The sequence below is a fragment of the Lottia gigantea genome, assembly GCF_000327385.1.
Source record: "Lottia gigantea unplaced genomic scaffold LOTGIsca_5, whole genome shotgun sequence".
In the NCBI taxonomy this organism is placed as follows: domain Eukaryota; kingdom Metazoa; phylum Mollusca; class Gastropoda; family Lottiidae; genus Lottia; species Lottia gigantea.
The window spans coordinates 2079351-2099102 of record NW_008709715.1 but is presented as its reverse complement, the minus strand read 5'-3'; the positions used below and the strand labels follow the sequence as shown (position 1 = coordinate 2099102).

At 30.7% G+C, this 19752-nt stretch overlaps 2 protein-coding genes across 2 annotated transcripts; both read right to left on the bottom strand.

Moving 5' to 3' along the window:
* Nucleotides 1-237: 237 nt before the first annotated feature.
* Nucleotides 238-8565, bottom strand: LOTGIDRAFT_154126 (hypothetical protein). The gene is made up of 9 exons (XM_009061846.1): nt 8432-8565; nt 6844-6922; nt 5979-6155; nt 3546-3746; nt 3114-3215; nt 2688-2739; nt 2120-2289; nt 856-953; nt 238-469 (listed from the first exon to the last, which is right to left on the bottom strand). The coding sequence occupies exons 2-9, from the start codon at nt 6913-6915 to the stop codon at nt 409-411; spliced, it is 933 nt and encodes a 310-aa protein (XP_009060094.1). The 5' UTR covers nt 6916-6922; nt 8432-8565; the 3' UTR covers nt 238-408.
* Nucleotides 8566-11427: 2862 nt separating this feature from the next.
* LOTGIDRAFT_99363 (hypothetical protein) lies at nt 11428-18827 on the bottom strand (the record flags this gene model as incomplete). Its single annotated transcript, XM_009061845.1, has 3 exons — nt 11428-11499; nt 14327-14421; nt 18794-18827. Coding segments are annotated over 3 exons (201 nt in total), but the record flags the coding sequence as incomplete, so codon positions are not given.
* Between the last annotated feature and the right edge of the window lie 925 nt (nt 18828-19752).

Here is a 19752-nt window from a genome sequence, read left to right as displayed (position 1 = left end):
GTAGTTATTCTATCCTGAAATCTTTACAAAGATAAATATTTTTCTGCTCTTTGACACAAACAAGTGATTAACATTAACATGTTACTCAGATACCAACGTTGAAATTATCACCAGATTTTGTCCCAATAAACTGAGACACAAAAACATATTGCTAGTCATAGAGAAATTAAATTGGTTATTTTCATCTTTTCAGCATTGTATTTTTCTTTTTGGAAGAATAATGGATCACTCAGATATCAAATATGGCACAATTATTATCATTTATTTCATTGGTAAATTATACAGCAGTTAACATAATTTAAAGCTACATTAATGTCTCTATTTTATCACTGGAATATCTTTTTATCACAAATTCCACAATAAAACTTCTCTATAGACACAAATCACAATGACACGAAATTACGCCTGCTATACAAGAGAAACTCGCAATTGAAGTCTTTTCAACATTATGTCTTTTGCTTTTTGATATCTGAAATAAGATGTTATAATAAAATATGGATATCAACATAACATGTACTATATCTTCCTTGTACATGTTTATAATAATAAGAATCTGTGAGTCTATATATACCTTATTTCATCACATAATGGTCATACATGTATGAGTGATTATCTACCTTTGACAACATTTTAAATTATGAAGGATCTACTGCATGTGTATGTTCATTGGTATATCTAATTATACCAATTACTTTTGTATGATATGGAATATCAGCTTCAAAATAGCAGTGATCAAAGGTTTACTTTGTATTGATGTAGGTTCATTAATCTGTGTGCTGTTAATAAAATGTAGAAAAGGTAGAAAATAAATTCAATGTCAAATCATGTAAATATAATCAAATCTAAAATACTTACTTCTGTTTTATTTTCATGACATCCTTTTCTTCATCATTAAGAAATTTATCTAAAATACCACGTAAAGCTGCCTCTGGTAATATTAATAATTGTTCAACCTGTAAACAACACAATTCCTTATAATGCCTAATTTACACATTAAATATATTTTTCCAGATTATTGAACACCACTGAAAATGACAAATGATTTGAACCATCATTCACCTAGTTCAATTTTGGATTTGGTTGATGTCAGCTGATAAAATCAATGGGATAGATAGAAAAAAAAAACCTATACTTTACTATTTCCCAAAAAAATGCATTTCCTTGCACTTTTATTGGTAAATCAAAGTTTTCTGATTGTTTTTTTGTTGTTGTGCTTTTTCATTGGTGGATTTCTCCACTAAGACTATTTCTCAATATACAGTGGTGTAACCTATTTTCGTGGATATAAGGATTCAATACCGAATTTCGTCAAAGTTAAAAAAATGAAAAAAAATTTTTATGTCTTAGATGTTTCTTCAGATATTCTACAAAATAATTAAAATTGGTTTATTTTGATATTCTTTATGAATCCTTCACTTTGACCCATATTTCATGAGCAACCAACTCGGGAACAGCGGCAGAATGCGTAACCTATTTTCGTGTACAATGTTTGATCTATAAATAAGTGTAGAAAAACACTTGGATGGATACCGGGTGGTATAATTAACTTCTCTTAGTATTTTTCTTTAATATCAATTCATTATAACTAGTGACAATTCCTTCAAAGAACCACGATTTAAAAAAAAAAATAGTGACTGACAAAATAAGGTACGTAGCGTGATTTATTGCTTAAAGTCACTGAAACAACATAAGAATATGGTCCACTTTGTGTTCCATAGAAATTTTCTGCTGACACGGAATCCGCTAGTTGATCACGTGACTTCATTCGTTGGAATATATTCTAGCAGACGACACTTAGAATTCCGATTACCGCTTGAGATTATAAGGGAATTCGGCTGAAAAAAATGGTGACGTTTGGTAATAACTGAAATCCACCATTTTGTATTTGTCAAAGTATACATTAATACATTTTACCTTGCTTGAAACTACTGGATTCATTCTACTAACTGATACTGTAGAGAAAACCCATGTTTATCAAAACAATCTAATGCGGAGGTCGCGCAAGGTCGCTCATGTAAATTATTAATCCTTTCCGGAAATCAACGAATAATAGGTTTCCACAAAATTAGGTTACTTGACTGTATATTCATTTAGTAAAATATTAATTGTAAACACATACCTCATGTGGTAAGTTTTCAGTTTCTTCTGTTTCTATTATGGGCATTTCAACTAATGTACCTTTTGGTACATGACCCGTTTCTTTGATAAATATTTTAGCCTGACTTTCATCAGGTCCTAGACTTAATCTATGTAATAATGGGTAATCTGTTTCTTTCAATAATCTCTCTTCTGAAACAAATAGAAAGTATATATATATATATATATGCATTATTTACGGTGACATGAAATTTTTCCTGATAGGGGTGTGCACTATATTTGCACTAATATACTGAATTTTGTAAAACTCTTCAACAGGCATATCACATCTTTTATTATGATGACAGTCAACACACCTATAAAAAGATATAGATTTCTAAATAAAGACCATCAACAGCTGGTAGAAGAGATCTTTGTGAGCCCGTGTTCTTATCTAGCTAAAATGTCCAAAGAAATGATTGTTGTCTAGTATCAGTTTATGAAAATGAATCTTGAATTGTCTTCCATTATTATTTTGTATACTGTTCTGGGCACATCATCTATTAATCTAATATTAAATAAGTATTATTTATAAATAACTATCAACAAACCTCCACTTTCCATGACAACTGTCAATACATATTCTTCTGGTTGATTTTCTACCTAGAAATTACAACAAAAATAATCATTTAAATCAATCATTTCAAAATTACATTTTTACCATTATTTTTGTTTCTTCATTAAGTAGCATAATATTTTACAAGTAGCATAATGGAAGGTTGAAATCAATTTGTGAAGAGCAATTCAGTTATTGATAATACTCAATATATCATGTTTGGTTCTCCCACAATTCATCAACAACGACATCAATTAAGACTTGCCACTTGCAGTTATTACCAATAATATGATATCATAAAATTTCGGAAAGTTCAAATGGACACATTGTTTATGTTACATTGTAGGACAATCAGACATTTTATTCTGAAGCTTGCTATATGTAGCTGAAATTTATTCCATAAAAAAAATAAAAATATTACCTTGAATTTCTCTAATAAAACTTTAATACAGTCTGGTGTTGTCATATTATTAGAGACCATTACACTTGTACAACTACCCAATACTGGTGTAAATACACTAGTCTACAATATCAAATATATACTGATAAAAACTTGCTACTCTCAGTTGTAAACATTAGTTTCTGTTCTTTCAAGAACAGATCTTGAGGTATTGACAAATTCGAAATTTTGCTCAAAGAAAATTCATACATCTTACAACAGAATCCTATGGTGAATTCTCATTTAGACCTTTGAATAAATCTGAATGAATAGTCTATATTCATAATAAACAAATCATCATTTTTACAATTTCTACAGTACAAGACCTACTTGTGGATTTCAAATAATTTGATGTTTCCCTCCATACAAGGCCTGTGAAAAATTGATATGAAGAAATGAAAGTGGAAATCTTACATCATAATTATACACATGACCATTTATTGATGCTCTTTTCCATTTATTTGGTCTGTCACCTCGGTAGGCTACTGTATTAAATTTCCGTATATCTCTACGCCGAACAACTACATCAGATGTAGAGGTGAGAAAATTATCATCTAAACCACGAACACTGGGTGTTGGAGACTTGGGAGTAGGTGATGATGGAATGGGTGATAACTATAAAGAAAATAGAAATATTCAAGTATTTTGAGTTTATTCTTATTATCTAAGTCAATTCCAAAACTAAAACTATATTGAATTGAAGGAAGGGGAATGGGCATGAGGCAAAAAATAAATTTTTACATGTATTTGATAGAATGTGTTTTTGCCATAATAGCTATAATCAATTTCTTATCAAAACAAATATACTATATTATCAAGTTTCAGCATTCGTTGATATCCAACGATAAAAATACATTACTTTTTGACTATTTGCCAACATTTATATTGTTATTGATATACCTACAGCTAGAAATGTATGATTTATCAAACTAGAATAGAAAAGTAATCATTTGAAATAATTCATTGCTCATCTTGTAAACTTTTACCAACTGTATTACTGATCACTATATTATTATTAGCAAGTACTCTTTAAGAATAATCTAGTGATGCAGATATCGGTTGATAAATAATGGTTTAATGCAAGATTATGGTATCTGGTACCATTGATCTATCACTATCATGTTGAACTATGTATTGTAGAACTATCAATAGACATAGGACTATTCATTAATATAAACTATTTATATCAAGAAACTTTCTTTAGAATCTTGATGTAGCACTACTTACTATCTAATCATGTAATATGAGTTCTTACTGATCTAGTACTATCTAATCATGTTATAGGACTTCTTACTGACCTAGTACTATCTAATCATGTAATAGGACTCCTTACTGACTTAGTACTATTTAATCATGTAATATGACTGCTTACTGACCAAGTACTCTCTAATCATGTAATATGACTGCTTAATGACCAAGTACTATCTAATCATGTTATAGGACTTCTTACTGACCAAGTACTATCTAATCATGTTAAAGGACTACTTACTGACCTAGGACTATCTAATCATGTTATAGGACTACTTACTGACTTAGTACTATCTAATCATGTTATAAGACTGCTTACTGACCTAGTACTATCTAATCATGTTATAGGACTACTTACTGACGTAGTACTATCTAATCATGTTATAGGACTACTTACTGACCTAGTACTATCTAATCATGTTATAGGACTACTTACTGACCTAGTACTATCTAATCATGTTATAGGACTACTTACTGACTTAGTACTAACTAATCATGTTATAAGACTGCTTACTGACCTAGTACTATCTAATCATGTTATAGGACTACTTACTGACGTAGTACTATCTTATTATGTTATAGGACTACTTACTGACCTAGTATTATCTAATCATGTTATAAGACTTCTTACTGACCTAGTACTATCTAATCATGTTATAGGACTTCTTACTGACCTAGGACTATCTAATCATGTTATAGGACTACTTACTGACTTAGTACTATCTAATCATGTTATAAGACTGCTTACTGACCTAGTACTATCTAATCATGTTATAGGACTACTTACTGACATAGTACTATCTAATCATGTTATAGGACTACTTACTGACGTAGTACTATCTTATTATGTTATAGGACTACTTACTGACCTAGTATTATCTAATCATGTTATAAGACTTCTTACTGACCTAGTACTATCTAATCATGTTATAGGACTACTTACTGACCTAGGACTATCTAATCATGTTATAAGACTTCTTACTGACCTAGGACTATCTAATCATGTTATAGGACTACTTACTGACCTAGTATTATCTAATCATGTTATAGGACTACTTACTGACGTAGTACTATCTAATCATGTTATAGGACTACTTACTGATGTAGTACTATCTAATCATGTTATAGGACTACTTACTGACTTAGTACTATCTAATCATGTCATAGGACTACTTACTGACGTAGTACTATCTAATCATGTTATAGGACTACTTACTGACGTAGTACTAACTAATCATGTTATAGGACTGCTTACTGACCTAGTACTATCTAATCATGTTATAGGACTACTTACTGACCTAGTACTATCTAATCATGTTATAGGACTTCTTACTGACCTAGTATTATCTAATCATGTTATAGGACTACTTACTGACCTAGTACTATCTAATCATGTTATAGGACTACTTACTGACCTAGTACTATCTAATCATGTTATAGGACTACTTACTGACCTAGTACTATCTAATCAACTGACATAAGACTATATGATAAACTATGTATTAATATAAAAATATCAATGGAAATAAAACTATACTATCTATTGAAAACAAAAATGTAAAACTATCCACAGATAACTTATACGAATTTGATACTTACAGGTTTAATAGGATTATCTATTGGTCTAGATGTAGGACTATCTTTAGGGTAATATAAACTGTGTCTCCAGGAAGCTACAGGTGTTGTTGGGGTATCATCACATTGTTTTAATCTAATAGGGTTACCTACACCCCAATATATTCTTAATGGTCCATTGATTACTAGTTCATGATTTTTCTGCAAATAGAGTTTTATTTTAGTACAAGACCATACCTGTGATCAGCTTTACAATCTCAAGCTTTTTAAGAAATTTGTCTTATACCTTGAATGGAATAGCCACTATTCTAATATTACAGAAGTTTGTAAAAGACAGTGATTGGATCGGATTGTACGCTAATGAATACAGTAAATCAGGGCTTCAAAAGTTTTGACAATTGATTTGAATGGAAAACTAAATTGTATTTCAGTTTTGAGTCCTATGCTTATGTATAATGTATTGAATTCACTCAGTAAACATTGAATGTGTACTTCAAATCCATCTCATTATTTTTGGTTCAAGCTATATCAAAAGGCATGGGACACCATTTTCTCAATAATTCAGAAAAAGTGACAAAAAAGGGCCTAGTTCTTTTAGACTCTAAATTTTTTTCAAGACAATTGTCAAATAGCTATCAGACTCAGAGACTAAATATGACTCAGTCAGCTTTACACATGAGTCTTTAGAGTAGAAAACATTATTGCCAAGTAGGTTTGCTTGGTTTTGATTTACCAGTAACCCATTAATAAACTGATATCTTCACATTTCTTAGAGTTTTTAGGTAAATATACACTTTTCTTCAGAATACCAGCTATAACATGTGTTCTTGTACTCTTTCATAATGTTATCTTAGATAATTTATATTATCATAGATATTTCTGTACATACCTCTTCTGTTGTTACCTGGTGTCGAATCTTCCCTTTATAATATTGATTATATGTTTCAACTTTCTTCAACATTTCTTGTCTGAAAAACACCAGATAATTCCCATATTGTCAATCAAGACCCATTTTCATTATAATACGTACCCACAACCAAAATATCCTTAAAGTGAAATTGCACAAATATCTAATTTTTCAATGAATTGACAACATAATACCTTTAACTTTAATAAGAAAATAGAAATTCCGTTACTCTATTCATATCAAAGAAAAGTCAATTTTCATGCCACTTCCTTTTCTCAAATCTCACTTTATAAATCTAACCAATATGCTTAACAGTATCATTATACACATAATTAACTAATACAAATATATTGAAAACAGGAAAGTTATTAACAACACTATCAATTAACCTTATTATATATCACTCACAAGTAATTAACTTTAAATATACTAGCTTAAACCATTAGATATAAAGAGAAGTCCACAGTTTTAAAAAATAGCCCAAAGACAATTTCAACATTGATATGTCACATAAGACAAATTTGAACACATGACTATATCTAACATCTTAGATCACAAATAAGAGAAGAAATACTTGTCAATATTTGGGTCACCATCAAACAATCACAAATTCATGATGAACCGCCTCTGCACACAGACCCTTTTGGTTAGAACTTGTCTGTCAAGCATTGATAATATATATCTAGCTTTCACAAAAGTAAAATAAAGATTAAATATAGGACACACCCATTAGAGTATATGATTTGGCACATAGTGTGCAATGAATAAGTCATTATAATTAAACCATTTAAACACAACATTATTCAAGTTAGTCTACTAGCATGTCACTTGAACAACTTGTATTTCTACCACCTATACATTGCCAAAATTTATTTTATTCAACTAAAAATAAATTTTAGAAACATTGAATCGAAATCACACATAAAAAATGCATATTAAATCAGCCATTTGTGTTCATTGAAAGAACTTTCTTTCCATATTTCGAAACACAAAACTTCAAAGTATAGGGATATAGTGTTCTAAATATTGTTTTACAAGGCCATAACACTTTATTTCATCACTCATACCTGAACAGGTATTACATTTATACCATGATTACATAGATCATACCAATGTTTTTCTTTCATTTAAATGTGAGCATACCCAAAATCTGATTTACATTGTGCAGTGGTATTTGTGTATGTAATAAATTCATATCAGATGGTAAAGCAAAAAATCATTATGACAAATATATCTTTCGCTTTAAGAGAAAAGATGATTCCAAAATACAGCTGATGTAAAATTGAGATACAAGAATAAGAGAGAGTTGGAATAAGAATTACAGTATGCAGTAGCCATTTATAGTTGAATTTCCATGATTAAAGACTTCTTACTGACAGACACTGGAACCTTTGTATATAATCAATAGAACATATTTTCGTATCTAAAATAGAAATTGTGTTAGGTGTCAAATTTAGTCTGCTGTTTTACCAAAACAATATGATACACGTAAAGGATTGACTTCATTCAAAGCACACTTTTCTAATAAGATGAAATAATAAAGTAGAAATCATTAAATAAAACATCATACCTGCTAGATATCAAAATATTTCATAAGAAGTCTCTAGTAAACCTAATACTTGATATCTTATTCATCTGACAAGACTTAAAGCTAAAAAAAATATACTGAGAAAAACTTCTGTAAACACCAGTCTTAGTGTGTAGATCAAACTAACCTGTACTCATCACTACCTCGAAATCTCAATATATAATTTGTTAAGCCTGAAGCAGACGACTGAGACAGACACCTTGATTTTCTACTACCACTCATTCTTACAGATATTCAAAATAAACTTTCTCTAGAAAAACAAAATCTATCTAGTTTATGTATATGCTTCAACCAACTCTACCAAAATGAGATCAATTTTAAAATTATTGTCAATAACATCATACAGGAAATGACCAATATTTCCTTCCTTTAAAGAGCTTATGGTGATAGATTTAATTGTTTTGTCCTAGAGTGGTGACAATGAGATGTAAACCATTACAGCAACAAGTTTATCAAACTAAACGTATAATATTTTCATTTTCAATTTAACTTGCATAAATTTTGTGCATGGATTTAATCAAAAGCTATCATAGATGCAACTACTAGTAAATGGGGAGACTGCCATATTGAAGGTTTGATATCTAATTAATAACATATGAAATTCTGTTACAAATCTTCAGTGCCAGTATACATCATCATTAATTCATTTGCTAAATGACAAGTTGTATATCTATGAGAAAAAAGTTTTAGTCATTTCAGGCAAACTATATTGCTCTTGGTAATCTGAACAAATCTTACACCTTATCATAAAAAAGCTTGCCAGCAAAGGTAACCTACATCCACTGACAATCACTTTCTTTATTAACTAAACGACACTCAAAATTATTCTTCTGAAAATCATCACATCTTGACTGAGATTTTATCAATAGGCCCATGCATACCAAGTTTCAAGATGAGATAAAAAAAACTGTTGCATTTACAATCCAAATTTGATGTCAAGATGAATAACTACAAAATACTCTGTTCATCCATAAATGCCGAAATGAAACATGACCCAGATCTCATTAATATGCACATGCAAACCATGTTGTTCCATTAAGTTCGGAGAAAAAAATGCAGCTTCTATAACATTGACATTAGTGATATTTGACACCATTTCCAAAGTCAAGGGCATCCAGTTAACGCCAAATTTGCCCCTATTCAGGAATAATTACACAAATGTTGACATTCCTAATAAGGTATGAGATGACATCTAGTCGATCAGATAGGCTATCAGCTAAGGGTCTCCGTACATTTAATTGATTTTCACAATTGAATGAGGAAGTAGGCCTATGTATAACTGATAAGATGTCAATATTAGCAATAGACAAAGTAGGCTAACAAAAATGTAAGGTTGCTCGTTTCTAGCATCAATAATCTACTGATTGTAGCCTCAACTATCAATGTATTGCTATGGCTTGGACATGACAGCATATACGATTCATAATGCTTAAAGGCAATGGTAAGCCATTTTGAGGGTTGATTTGGGTCTTAAATATGAAAATAGTCTTCAAAGCTACTATGACTGTACAAAAAATGCATAATTCCTTAAAATATACTACAAACTAGAAATTAAACTTTCTCCCTCTATATATGATGGAGTAACAAGATAAGACAAGTCTTCATTTTAACTTTTAAAAGCAGATGTTCTTTATACTCATGGATTTGAAGAGGTTCTGTTATTGTTAACAAATTTAAAATATTATCATAATGTGTTTTTGAACCAAATTATGTCTTAGAATGCACCAAATCAATTCATTTTTTCACAAATTTTCATGGGAAAACCCTCTCAGACACTCCATGAGAGACTTGCGACTACTACACCTCCACGTAATTTTGAATTCAGCCGCGATAATTTGTCGCCTCATTGAATCAGCCCCATATTTGTACCCTCAGTCTCAGTAGGCTAGCGCCATCACTGCAATACCCATAGGCCCTATGTATTATTCAAGCATAAGATTAAATGTAGGGTATTTGATTCAAGATGGCCTTTACATCTACACAGTTGCCTACCAACAAGAGACATAAGACCCTTGGCCTCAGAGTAAAGTAAAAGTAGGATAAGTGGCGTAACCAAGATTAAAAACACATCAACCAACAATAAAACCATATGATTTCAATCTTTAAGGATAGGCATATGTCACACTCAAATGAACACACTTTGTTAACCTTACCCAATTACTAGAAGACAAATCATAACAGTTAAATCCCATAGGTAAACATTTATTACAATAGTTGTAACCACATGTGTATTACTATTATGACTGATATTCTTTAGTCTAGTCTGACTCCACCTGGTGAGAAATTCTTAATTACATTTGAAGGGAGACAACTACTCAAAGGCTATTGATAGTACTCAGATATGAATACAGCTGTTGTTGCAAAAAAAATATCAAGTATTGAAGAGCATAAAATATCTATAAAATATTGCATCAATAGCACTCAACATTCAAAACTGCAAAATTAATGGGAATCATAATACAGCTTTCCAGTTTAATTTATTTTTTTTAAGAATAAATGAAATTGCATCAAAATTCCTGGTGTTTTAATACTGTTAGGAACATTAGTATTAGAATGCTTTTATCTGATATTTGTGTGATGAATGTATGACCTTAATGAATAACATGATAGATTTAATAAAATACTTACATTTTAGAGTCTATGACATGGTGTTTCTCTTCCATATTTGGTTTCATTCCATTTGTAGCAGTAGCACTAGGGGTAATTGCAGAATGAGGTCTGGATATTGCACTTTTAGGAGAATTTGACCTTATGGTAGAGAAATCAAAGATCTCTTTTGAAGGAATACTGTCCTCTTTTACAGGTGGCATTGTAAGTCGTACATCTGGTTTTGAGGTAGCATATTTCTTATCAGACACAGATCCATTAGCCTTAGTTGAGGCAAAACTAAATATTTCTGTTTTCAACATGTCTAAATCATCACTAAATGTCATTCCATTCCGATTTTTCTGAAAATTTGCAGGAGAAGAAATATTTGATCCATATCCAACAAGTTTCGGTCCATAAAGAGCCATGTAACAGGGATTATGACAATATGGTAAACTTTTATGCTGAAATGAAAAACAAAATATATGATCTAATTGGCTATAGATACATGTAGGAGTTTTTCCATAGAACACTTAATAGTCATTAAGCATGAGGTATTATACAAGTCAATTGAAGACATTTCAAAAAATGCAAAAATGCTTCTTTGGATAATGGAAAAACCTGATTTTAACCGAATTTCCATGATAAAGACTATGCTTTAATATCATGTGAGTATAATCAACATTCCAATTATTATGATACTTGTTTCAATTTCAAATTGCCAAAACTGTCACTTTGGTGTAAAAAACATTGGGGGATAATTGATGTCAATGGTCCTTTTTTTATAAATAGTTGTTGACAAACTAAAATTTCTATCACAAGATTTGAAAGAAACATTTTGAGTGTCTATAAATAATATATATTTAGATTATATGATAGAATATATATTGTGACTGTCAAGAGACTAGTGGAGCTGATGGTCTAAAAGCTTTTCTTGTGATATACTGAGTAATAATTGAATCCAGAACTGGTAGTGTCTTCTCAAAATATTGATTTTCTTCACATACTACTCTGTTGATCATTTCCTATTCTAGTAACATCTCTAAGATTAAACATCAAATCTCTAGTGGAACTAGATATAATAAAATAAAGGTTGCAACCTATGATTGATGGTGTCTTCCCATATCATTCCTACTAATTAGCCCCTTTCCAATTCACCCCTAAATTAATCCCATTTCACCTTCAAGGATCCCAGTAAGGAATCAACAAAAGAGAGGAAATGGAATATATGTTTGAGGGCATTAAATAGATACAATTAAAACATTATAATTTATTTTTTAGAGATTTGAGAAATTTCATTGAATTAATACTTACTTAATACTTAATACTTATAATTATAAGCTTGACTGTTTTACAGGAAATATCAATGGTCATTAAAACCTGTTAAAGTCATGAATGTTAACGTCATGAACTCTAACATTTAAGCACATGGCATGAGAATTTATGGCATTCTGGGAGCTATTTTCCAGATTATCAGGCATCATTAATACATGTGATATGATTATATACACCATCTGTTTTATACCAGTGACCATTATTAAGTATAATCATATTTTAGCTGGGCACTTCATGTACAGGTACTGGATAAAAGCTGGTTGTGTACATTTTTTTTATTATAATGGGTTTTCCGATAAGGTTATGATGATACTTTCTGCCTTTTTCAATACTACTGTTATTCAACAAAACGCAAGTAGGCCTTTTTCATCACCACATTCTGATTTAGTATTAACAGTTGCATTCTGTCATTTTCTATCAAGGCTTGAGCCACATAGTAGGCTACTGCAGGGTAACAGTACATATCTTATGCCTTACATGTCATTTCATGTGAAAATATGAATGTAACGGATGAAACAAAGATGCATTCTTCATACAGGGTAGGTTGTTCATAAAAAATGAAAGTAGGAGTTGTATAAATAATAGATCATGAACACAAACTATGGTAATCAAGTAGAAAAATCTATACAAGTATTCATTATGTTTCTTCTTCTTTATCTTAGACATGACAAAAATACTAGCAAACTTCACTGCAACACATTCAACTCTTTTAACATTTTGTTTTAAAAGAACAGTTAACAAGGAATTCATTGTTTACTACCACATAGGTCAATATCATCAAACAGACAAGGTAATAGTTTGTATGGGCTTGCAATGTTTACATAACTTGAATTGGTCAGCAGATATATGTGGTTTACTTAGTTTGACCTGACCACTGCCCAGTAGAACATGATGGTCAGGTCAGTGTAAAATAAGTAGTATAATCATAGTAACCTATGTTCTTGTACTTTTCTTATCAGATATATGTCCAACTAAAAGGATTAAGTACAAACCCCTGTAAACAAACATATCAACATTAATGTTGACATTTAAAATAAATTGTAAGCCTACTACTGTTGTATACTAATTTTGGTCACATTCAGAAAACATATGAAATATCCAAATATGAACTGAATTAAGGCTGTTTCAGTGTCAATGTGTGAGAATTCTACAAATCAGCCATGATATGAACAAACTGAACTGTAGGTCTGGCTTGTCTTTAGCCAATTTGATCACTACTAGTTAAAATATAAATGAAATGAATGGAGTTTTACGTCCTACTCTTCTACACTTAATAGGCAGGCAATGCCATCATGCAGAGTGCAATGGGAGAAATTTTGCCAGGACAGCCGCATTAGCCTACTCTTTTCCATTCGATTTCCAACTGTTGAGAGATCTTGAACGTGCACAGCCTATAGCGCACAGTTTATTGTCTGACACTGTTTCCATGTCTGACCTGCATACTGACAAGGGGAAACCGGGTTGAACCAATGCTGAGATTGAACCCTGGATCTTCAGGTTTTGGCCACCTGGCTCCCCTAGTTAAAACAGAGAGAATAGAAGCTATATATAGTCTGAGAAGTAAAATGAGATGTGTCATCATCATGTATATACCAAACAGGTTAAATACTTGTTTTCTATCAACACCTTTGGTCTTTTCAAGCATGTTTAGTCTCACATGTTGTTTCCAGTAACATGGGTTCATATACAGGTTCTCTCATAAAACAGGTTGTTAGTCACTTCTTATATTACTATATTCTTGATAAAAGCATCTGTATTACCTTAATAAGTTAAATATTTGATATAAATTTCTTTCAATCAGTAGAATATTCAAAGATCGTTTACAAAATTGGCTAAAAAGGTAACAATTTGAAACCTGTTTAAGTGTGTGCTTAAAACCTAAACATGAAATCTATGAGAAATATCAATATTAAACTAGCAAGAAGTGTCAAAATTAATGTAACAATGATTTTTTACCTCTGCATGTTTTCCTGGGACTAATACTCGTTGACATTTCTCACATCTTAAACAATTGGGATGCCAGTGTACACCAAGGGATGTTTTTCTTTCAGCTGTAAAATACAAATAAATTGCATGATTAATGAAATGTCCTAAAAATGAATAAAATGAAATCATACATTATGTACTTTCTATTTAGAATATATTACATGATTTGATAGGTATCAAAATAGTCTGGGGGAAAGTTTAAATATGGAGCTCAAATGTGTCACAATTACATTATTATCCTTTTGGTGCTCAAAGTGTCATTTTTTCATCCTAATAATAAGTCTATATTTTTTTTTTATTTAATATCAGTTATTTCCAAATATTTACAACTCAATGGTTGAGTATCTGCCTTATAAAATACTTATTAAATTGGTTCAGAGTGCTTCTTGCAGTCATATTTATGCTTTCAAAACCATAAGATTCTGATTTCCTGATGTCAGGATTCTGAAGGTCTTACTTTCTGGTTTGATTGATTCAGAAGTTAGTCTGAAATAGTATTAGTCATTGTCTGTGAAGACAGGTCCAAGTCAAATAATGAGATTAAAGCTAGAAATAAATTGTTATCTGTATCCTGAAGGAATTCTCCAGAACATTAAGTCTTTTCTACCATAATCAAATCATTCTATCTCTCTGAAAACTTCAAACAGACTGTAAATAATGGATATATTCTGATAATTTCTTTTGATAATTTCCTGTATGTATAGTTTCATTCGAACAATACAGTATAACATTATACTATCACTCAGACAATACAGAAATAATATACTGTTTATAGTTGAGTATATAGCTTGGCTTTAAAATTTCAACAGGATATCTGGATTTAGATTGCTCTTTTATTCAAATTTATATACCAATAAAAATTCAGGCTTAAAAATTCTACCTATAAACCTAAAATTTCGCTTATAAATCCTGACGATTTTGTGATTTTCTTTAAAGTTTTCCCTGTGATCATTTTCGTGTTAGAGAATATGGCCTAGGTTGAAAACCCCTGGATGAGAGTTTCATGTTGTTTTTACCACAGAAAATAATGCTATTACCAATTTTCTATTGTCTTTTTTTAGCTGTGTATATACCTCTGGCTTCACAATAACAAGAATATTCAAAAAATCATGTCTTCCTTTCCAAAATTTGTTATGTTTTAACTCTGCATTAAGAATCCTCACATACTTCAACTTAAGAGTTACAGTAATTAATTGACCAGTATAAAATGCAATTTAAAGTATTGATTTCAAGTTAAAGTATTGATTTCAAGTTAAAGTATTGTGTAATACTATGCATTATGTGACAACCTGTTCTTACTAATAACAACTGTAATAATAAAGTATTGATTTTTATTTATTTCTAGGGATCTTCAACCTACAGCATACAAAACCTTAATTTATGTTCAATCTGAACAATAAAAGGCTTTTAGTGTATCAGACCAACCAATCTGTTTCATTGACAAGGAGGAGACTGTGTTGACATATCTTAAGGTATATAATCTCAACCTATGCTGGAGCCAAACCAGGCTCTGATGTCTATTTTGATGAGCTACCTTGGGTCTAAGAATATAATTTAAGTATAGATAAAAATGACTATTTATAGAAATATGTATATGCTGTCAAATAATATTGTGAAAACTTTGAAAAATACCCAGTGGCAAAATAAAATACTGATAACAAGATGGAAAGGTCTATAGACTTTGTTTTCTATCTGTCAATTTGATTATAATTGTTGATTAATATCACTAATATATTGTTTCTGGGGAATCAATAATAATCCATTGTTATCATGGTTTCCAATCAAATCAATATCATCACTGTGATCATCTTGCATCAAATCAAATCAATATCATCAATGTTTTCATAATACATCAAATTAAATCAATATCACTTCTGTTATCATATTGCATTCAATCAATTCAATCTTATTTGCATCACAAACAGGTGGGGTTTTTTTAAGCATTGATGCTAGGCCACCTCTGCTATGTCTCAGAAAAATACCTTGACAATCCAACCAAATCTTCAAATATTATTTGAAAAGGTTATATAGCTAAAATAAAAAGAATTTTAATTAAAATTCATCAGTTGTTTGCAGTGCTTAATACACTAGTATCAACACAGCATATATGTTATTAAAGAAAAGTGAAGTTTGATTATTTAAAAGTTGAGTAGTAGAAGTGTAATGTATACTATCTTTATATCTAACTAATAGTTTTAAAAGTTAATAAAATATTGACATTGTCAGTATCAACCATGTAACAAGTGTAGTTCAACAAATTGTGAAAATCACCAAATTTCACACTTGAATAAGAATAAGTAAGGGGTGGAGTGATTTGTGACAATAAAAATAGGTTAATGTGTTATGAAGTAGAAATTACCTGTGTATTTTAAAGTTATTTTCATTTGCACACTTGGATTGATAAGATTAATGTCAAATTCTTTGGCTACCTTGCAACTTTGAAAGTTTTGGAATTTAATAAAAGAAGTGAAAGATGGCAAACAAAATGGCTTCATTATTTTTGAAGAGATAGTTCTAAGAACTAGAAATCATAAGGAGTTATAATACATCTATAAACTGGGAAGATTTTATCTACTGATACACATGTTGTGCTAATTACGTTTTCAGCATCTGTAGGTAACTGTTTTGTGTACAGTTCAAACTTCGTTTATCTTTGAACTTAAATTTCTGGTGCCTTTCATTAATCTCTACTTGTTTCTTTTTTAAATCACCTATGCTTTATAATACACTGGATCTATGCTTTATACTTCACTTGGTTTATGTGGGGATCTTTGCTTTAGAATACAATGGTTCTAAGCTATATAGTACAATGGTACAATGGGTCTTAGCAGGGTGGATGCTATATAGACACTGGGTCTTTATAGTACACTGGGTATTTAATTTGCTTTACTTTATAGTACTATGGGTGTTTGTGTGATCTTTTCTTTGTTGTACAACAGGTCTTAGCTTTATACTACAATGGGTCTCAGCTTTATAATACAATGGGTCTTAGCTTCACAGTACAATTTGGTCTTTATGTGGTCTTTGCTTTTTAACACAATGGGTCTTAGGCTCTTAGCTTTTAGTACAATGGATCTTAGCTTTTGGTACATATCCAATTTGCATGTATGGTTTAGTGGTCTTTGCCATATAATATAATGAGCATTACTGAATTATAGCTGAATTCATACTTATAGCTACTTTAACCCGATTCAAATATTTCATTCACTATATCAGGAATACAAATCTTCTATATTTAGATTTTTAATAAACTACATGATATGTTATAAATTAGGTCCAAAGTATACTAAATCATAAAAATTATAATAGTCAGTGAATATAATCTTTTTTATCACATATTTACATGGTAGAATATGGTTGAATTCTGTTGTTTCATAATCATGGTGAATATGTAAATAGAATGTTTCTGCATGATAAGCTAAAAGGGTTAGCTTGAATCTGTTAATAAATATTGTTAATAATAAAACAAGAAAATAACTTTTTAGAGAAGAGGAAGATAAATGTGTAAGAACAGTAAACCGCTGTATGTGTCACCAGTCTATGCACAAGTAGTTTTCCGACAGAAACCACAATGTATGCACATTGATACTCTGGTGCTGATTATGACACAGATTATTTCACTTTATTTTCTTCCCAGTCTCTTTAAAATATCTGTGTCACATATTTCGAAACCTCACTTCTTTCACTCCATCTATATCAAAATTTTACATCATATTCATATGTCATATAATCTTTAAAAAACAGGATCTTGTTTTATATAGACTTGCTCATGTAGAACACACTTTATCCACCTTGAATTATCTTAAAAGTTTGAAAGAAATATGATGCTATATTTAGTATATGCACTGCATTAAGGTATTAATCTCTTGTGCAGAGAGGCCGAATTACATAGACATGTAGTGGTTGACACTCAATTCTTTTCAAAACAACATAACTTGGAAAGTTTTATGGATGTTTTATATTCAAATTTTGTAATGCGTAACTCTGTCACACCATTTGACCTTGAGGTCCAGTTGATTTAAATGTAGATATGTTCTCATTGTTCTGCAATACAAACTTTTCATTTCTATCAGTTGCCAAAATGTGTCAGTGAAAAGTCTTAAAGCAATCTGAGGATCTTCCATTGACCTTGACTTCATGATTTGGTTTATTCTTTACTAATAGGTTGGTGCTGTAACCCCCAAACTCTTCCTCACCACAATACCTTTAAGGCATCTAATAAAAAAATGGGGGACTAAACACCAGGTTTTTCAGGTCCCAGATTTATTTTCAGGTAGATACAGTCAGTCTCCCCCCTATTATGATATCTTTTCATGTCCACTATATCAGTATATCTAGGGAATTTATATAATTTTTAGATTTCATCAGCAGTCCCTGAGCAAATCTATTCAAAAAGGTAAATATTTCTCATGGAGATTTAGAATAATTTTTACTTACCAAAATATACTGGTTTCCCACACTTGGCACAATTATTATTCATTTTATTAGATCACTTTTAATAAAATCTTTGAGGTAGAAGTAAATTATACTTTTTTCTCTTATTTAATCATGTTTAAATGTCATGAAATCCTCAAGCTGTAGTTATATATGAAGCTTTAATACTATATACTAACATAGAAAACCATGACATTCCTCCAGTTCAACCAGCCTGTCACCCTTTAAACTCAATACATGACCAGAAAAACAACTGAACACACCTCATACTCAACAGGCTTAATCTATTCCATATTGATAAATGCAGTAAATAAACTCGCTACATTGTATGACTGTTTCAGCAACTGAATTCAATATTCGCCGTTAACACCAACAAGGTATAACTTAGTTTGTATGAATCGTTATTCACATTTTACATCACCATTCACAAGTCTTCAAATGTCCTCATCGATACAGTGACGGTACATTCCATTCGATAAGACAATTGTTTAGGTAGGTTAAAGTTATCTTTAGTCCGGGTTTGGGCGAATCCACTTTACTGTCAAATTACTCGTTCAAGTGAACTGTTAAAATTCTAATGTTTGAAGCTCACGTCACCTTACCAAATCAAATGGATGTAATATGCGTTAGAAACATAACTGTATGGTTTGAAACAGCTGGCTATTACTAAGATAATATAGGCCCATATAATAACATTGACCTACACTCAATAATACATGTTCAATACCTTTTCCTTCGATGCACTGACTCCACATTTTGTAACCTAAATCAGTTTTACAATATCACACATCTGCATTATGATATTAAAGCCTATCTACCCATTTTTTCATCTCTTTGTAGGTGGTTTCAGAAATAGTTTTGGTAGGCTACAGCAAAGCTGCCCATTTTTTTTATCAAACCATATAACTATAATATACTATAATGGTATGGTTGTGGGATGTCAAATGAATGCATTAAATTCC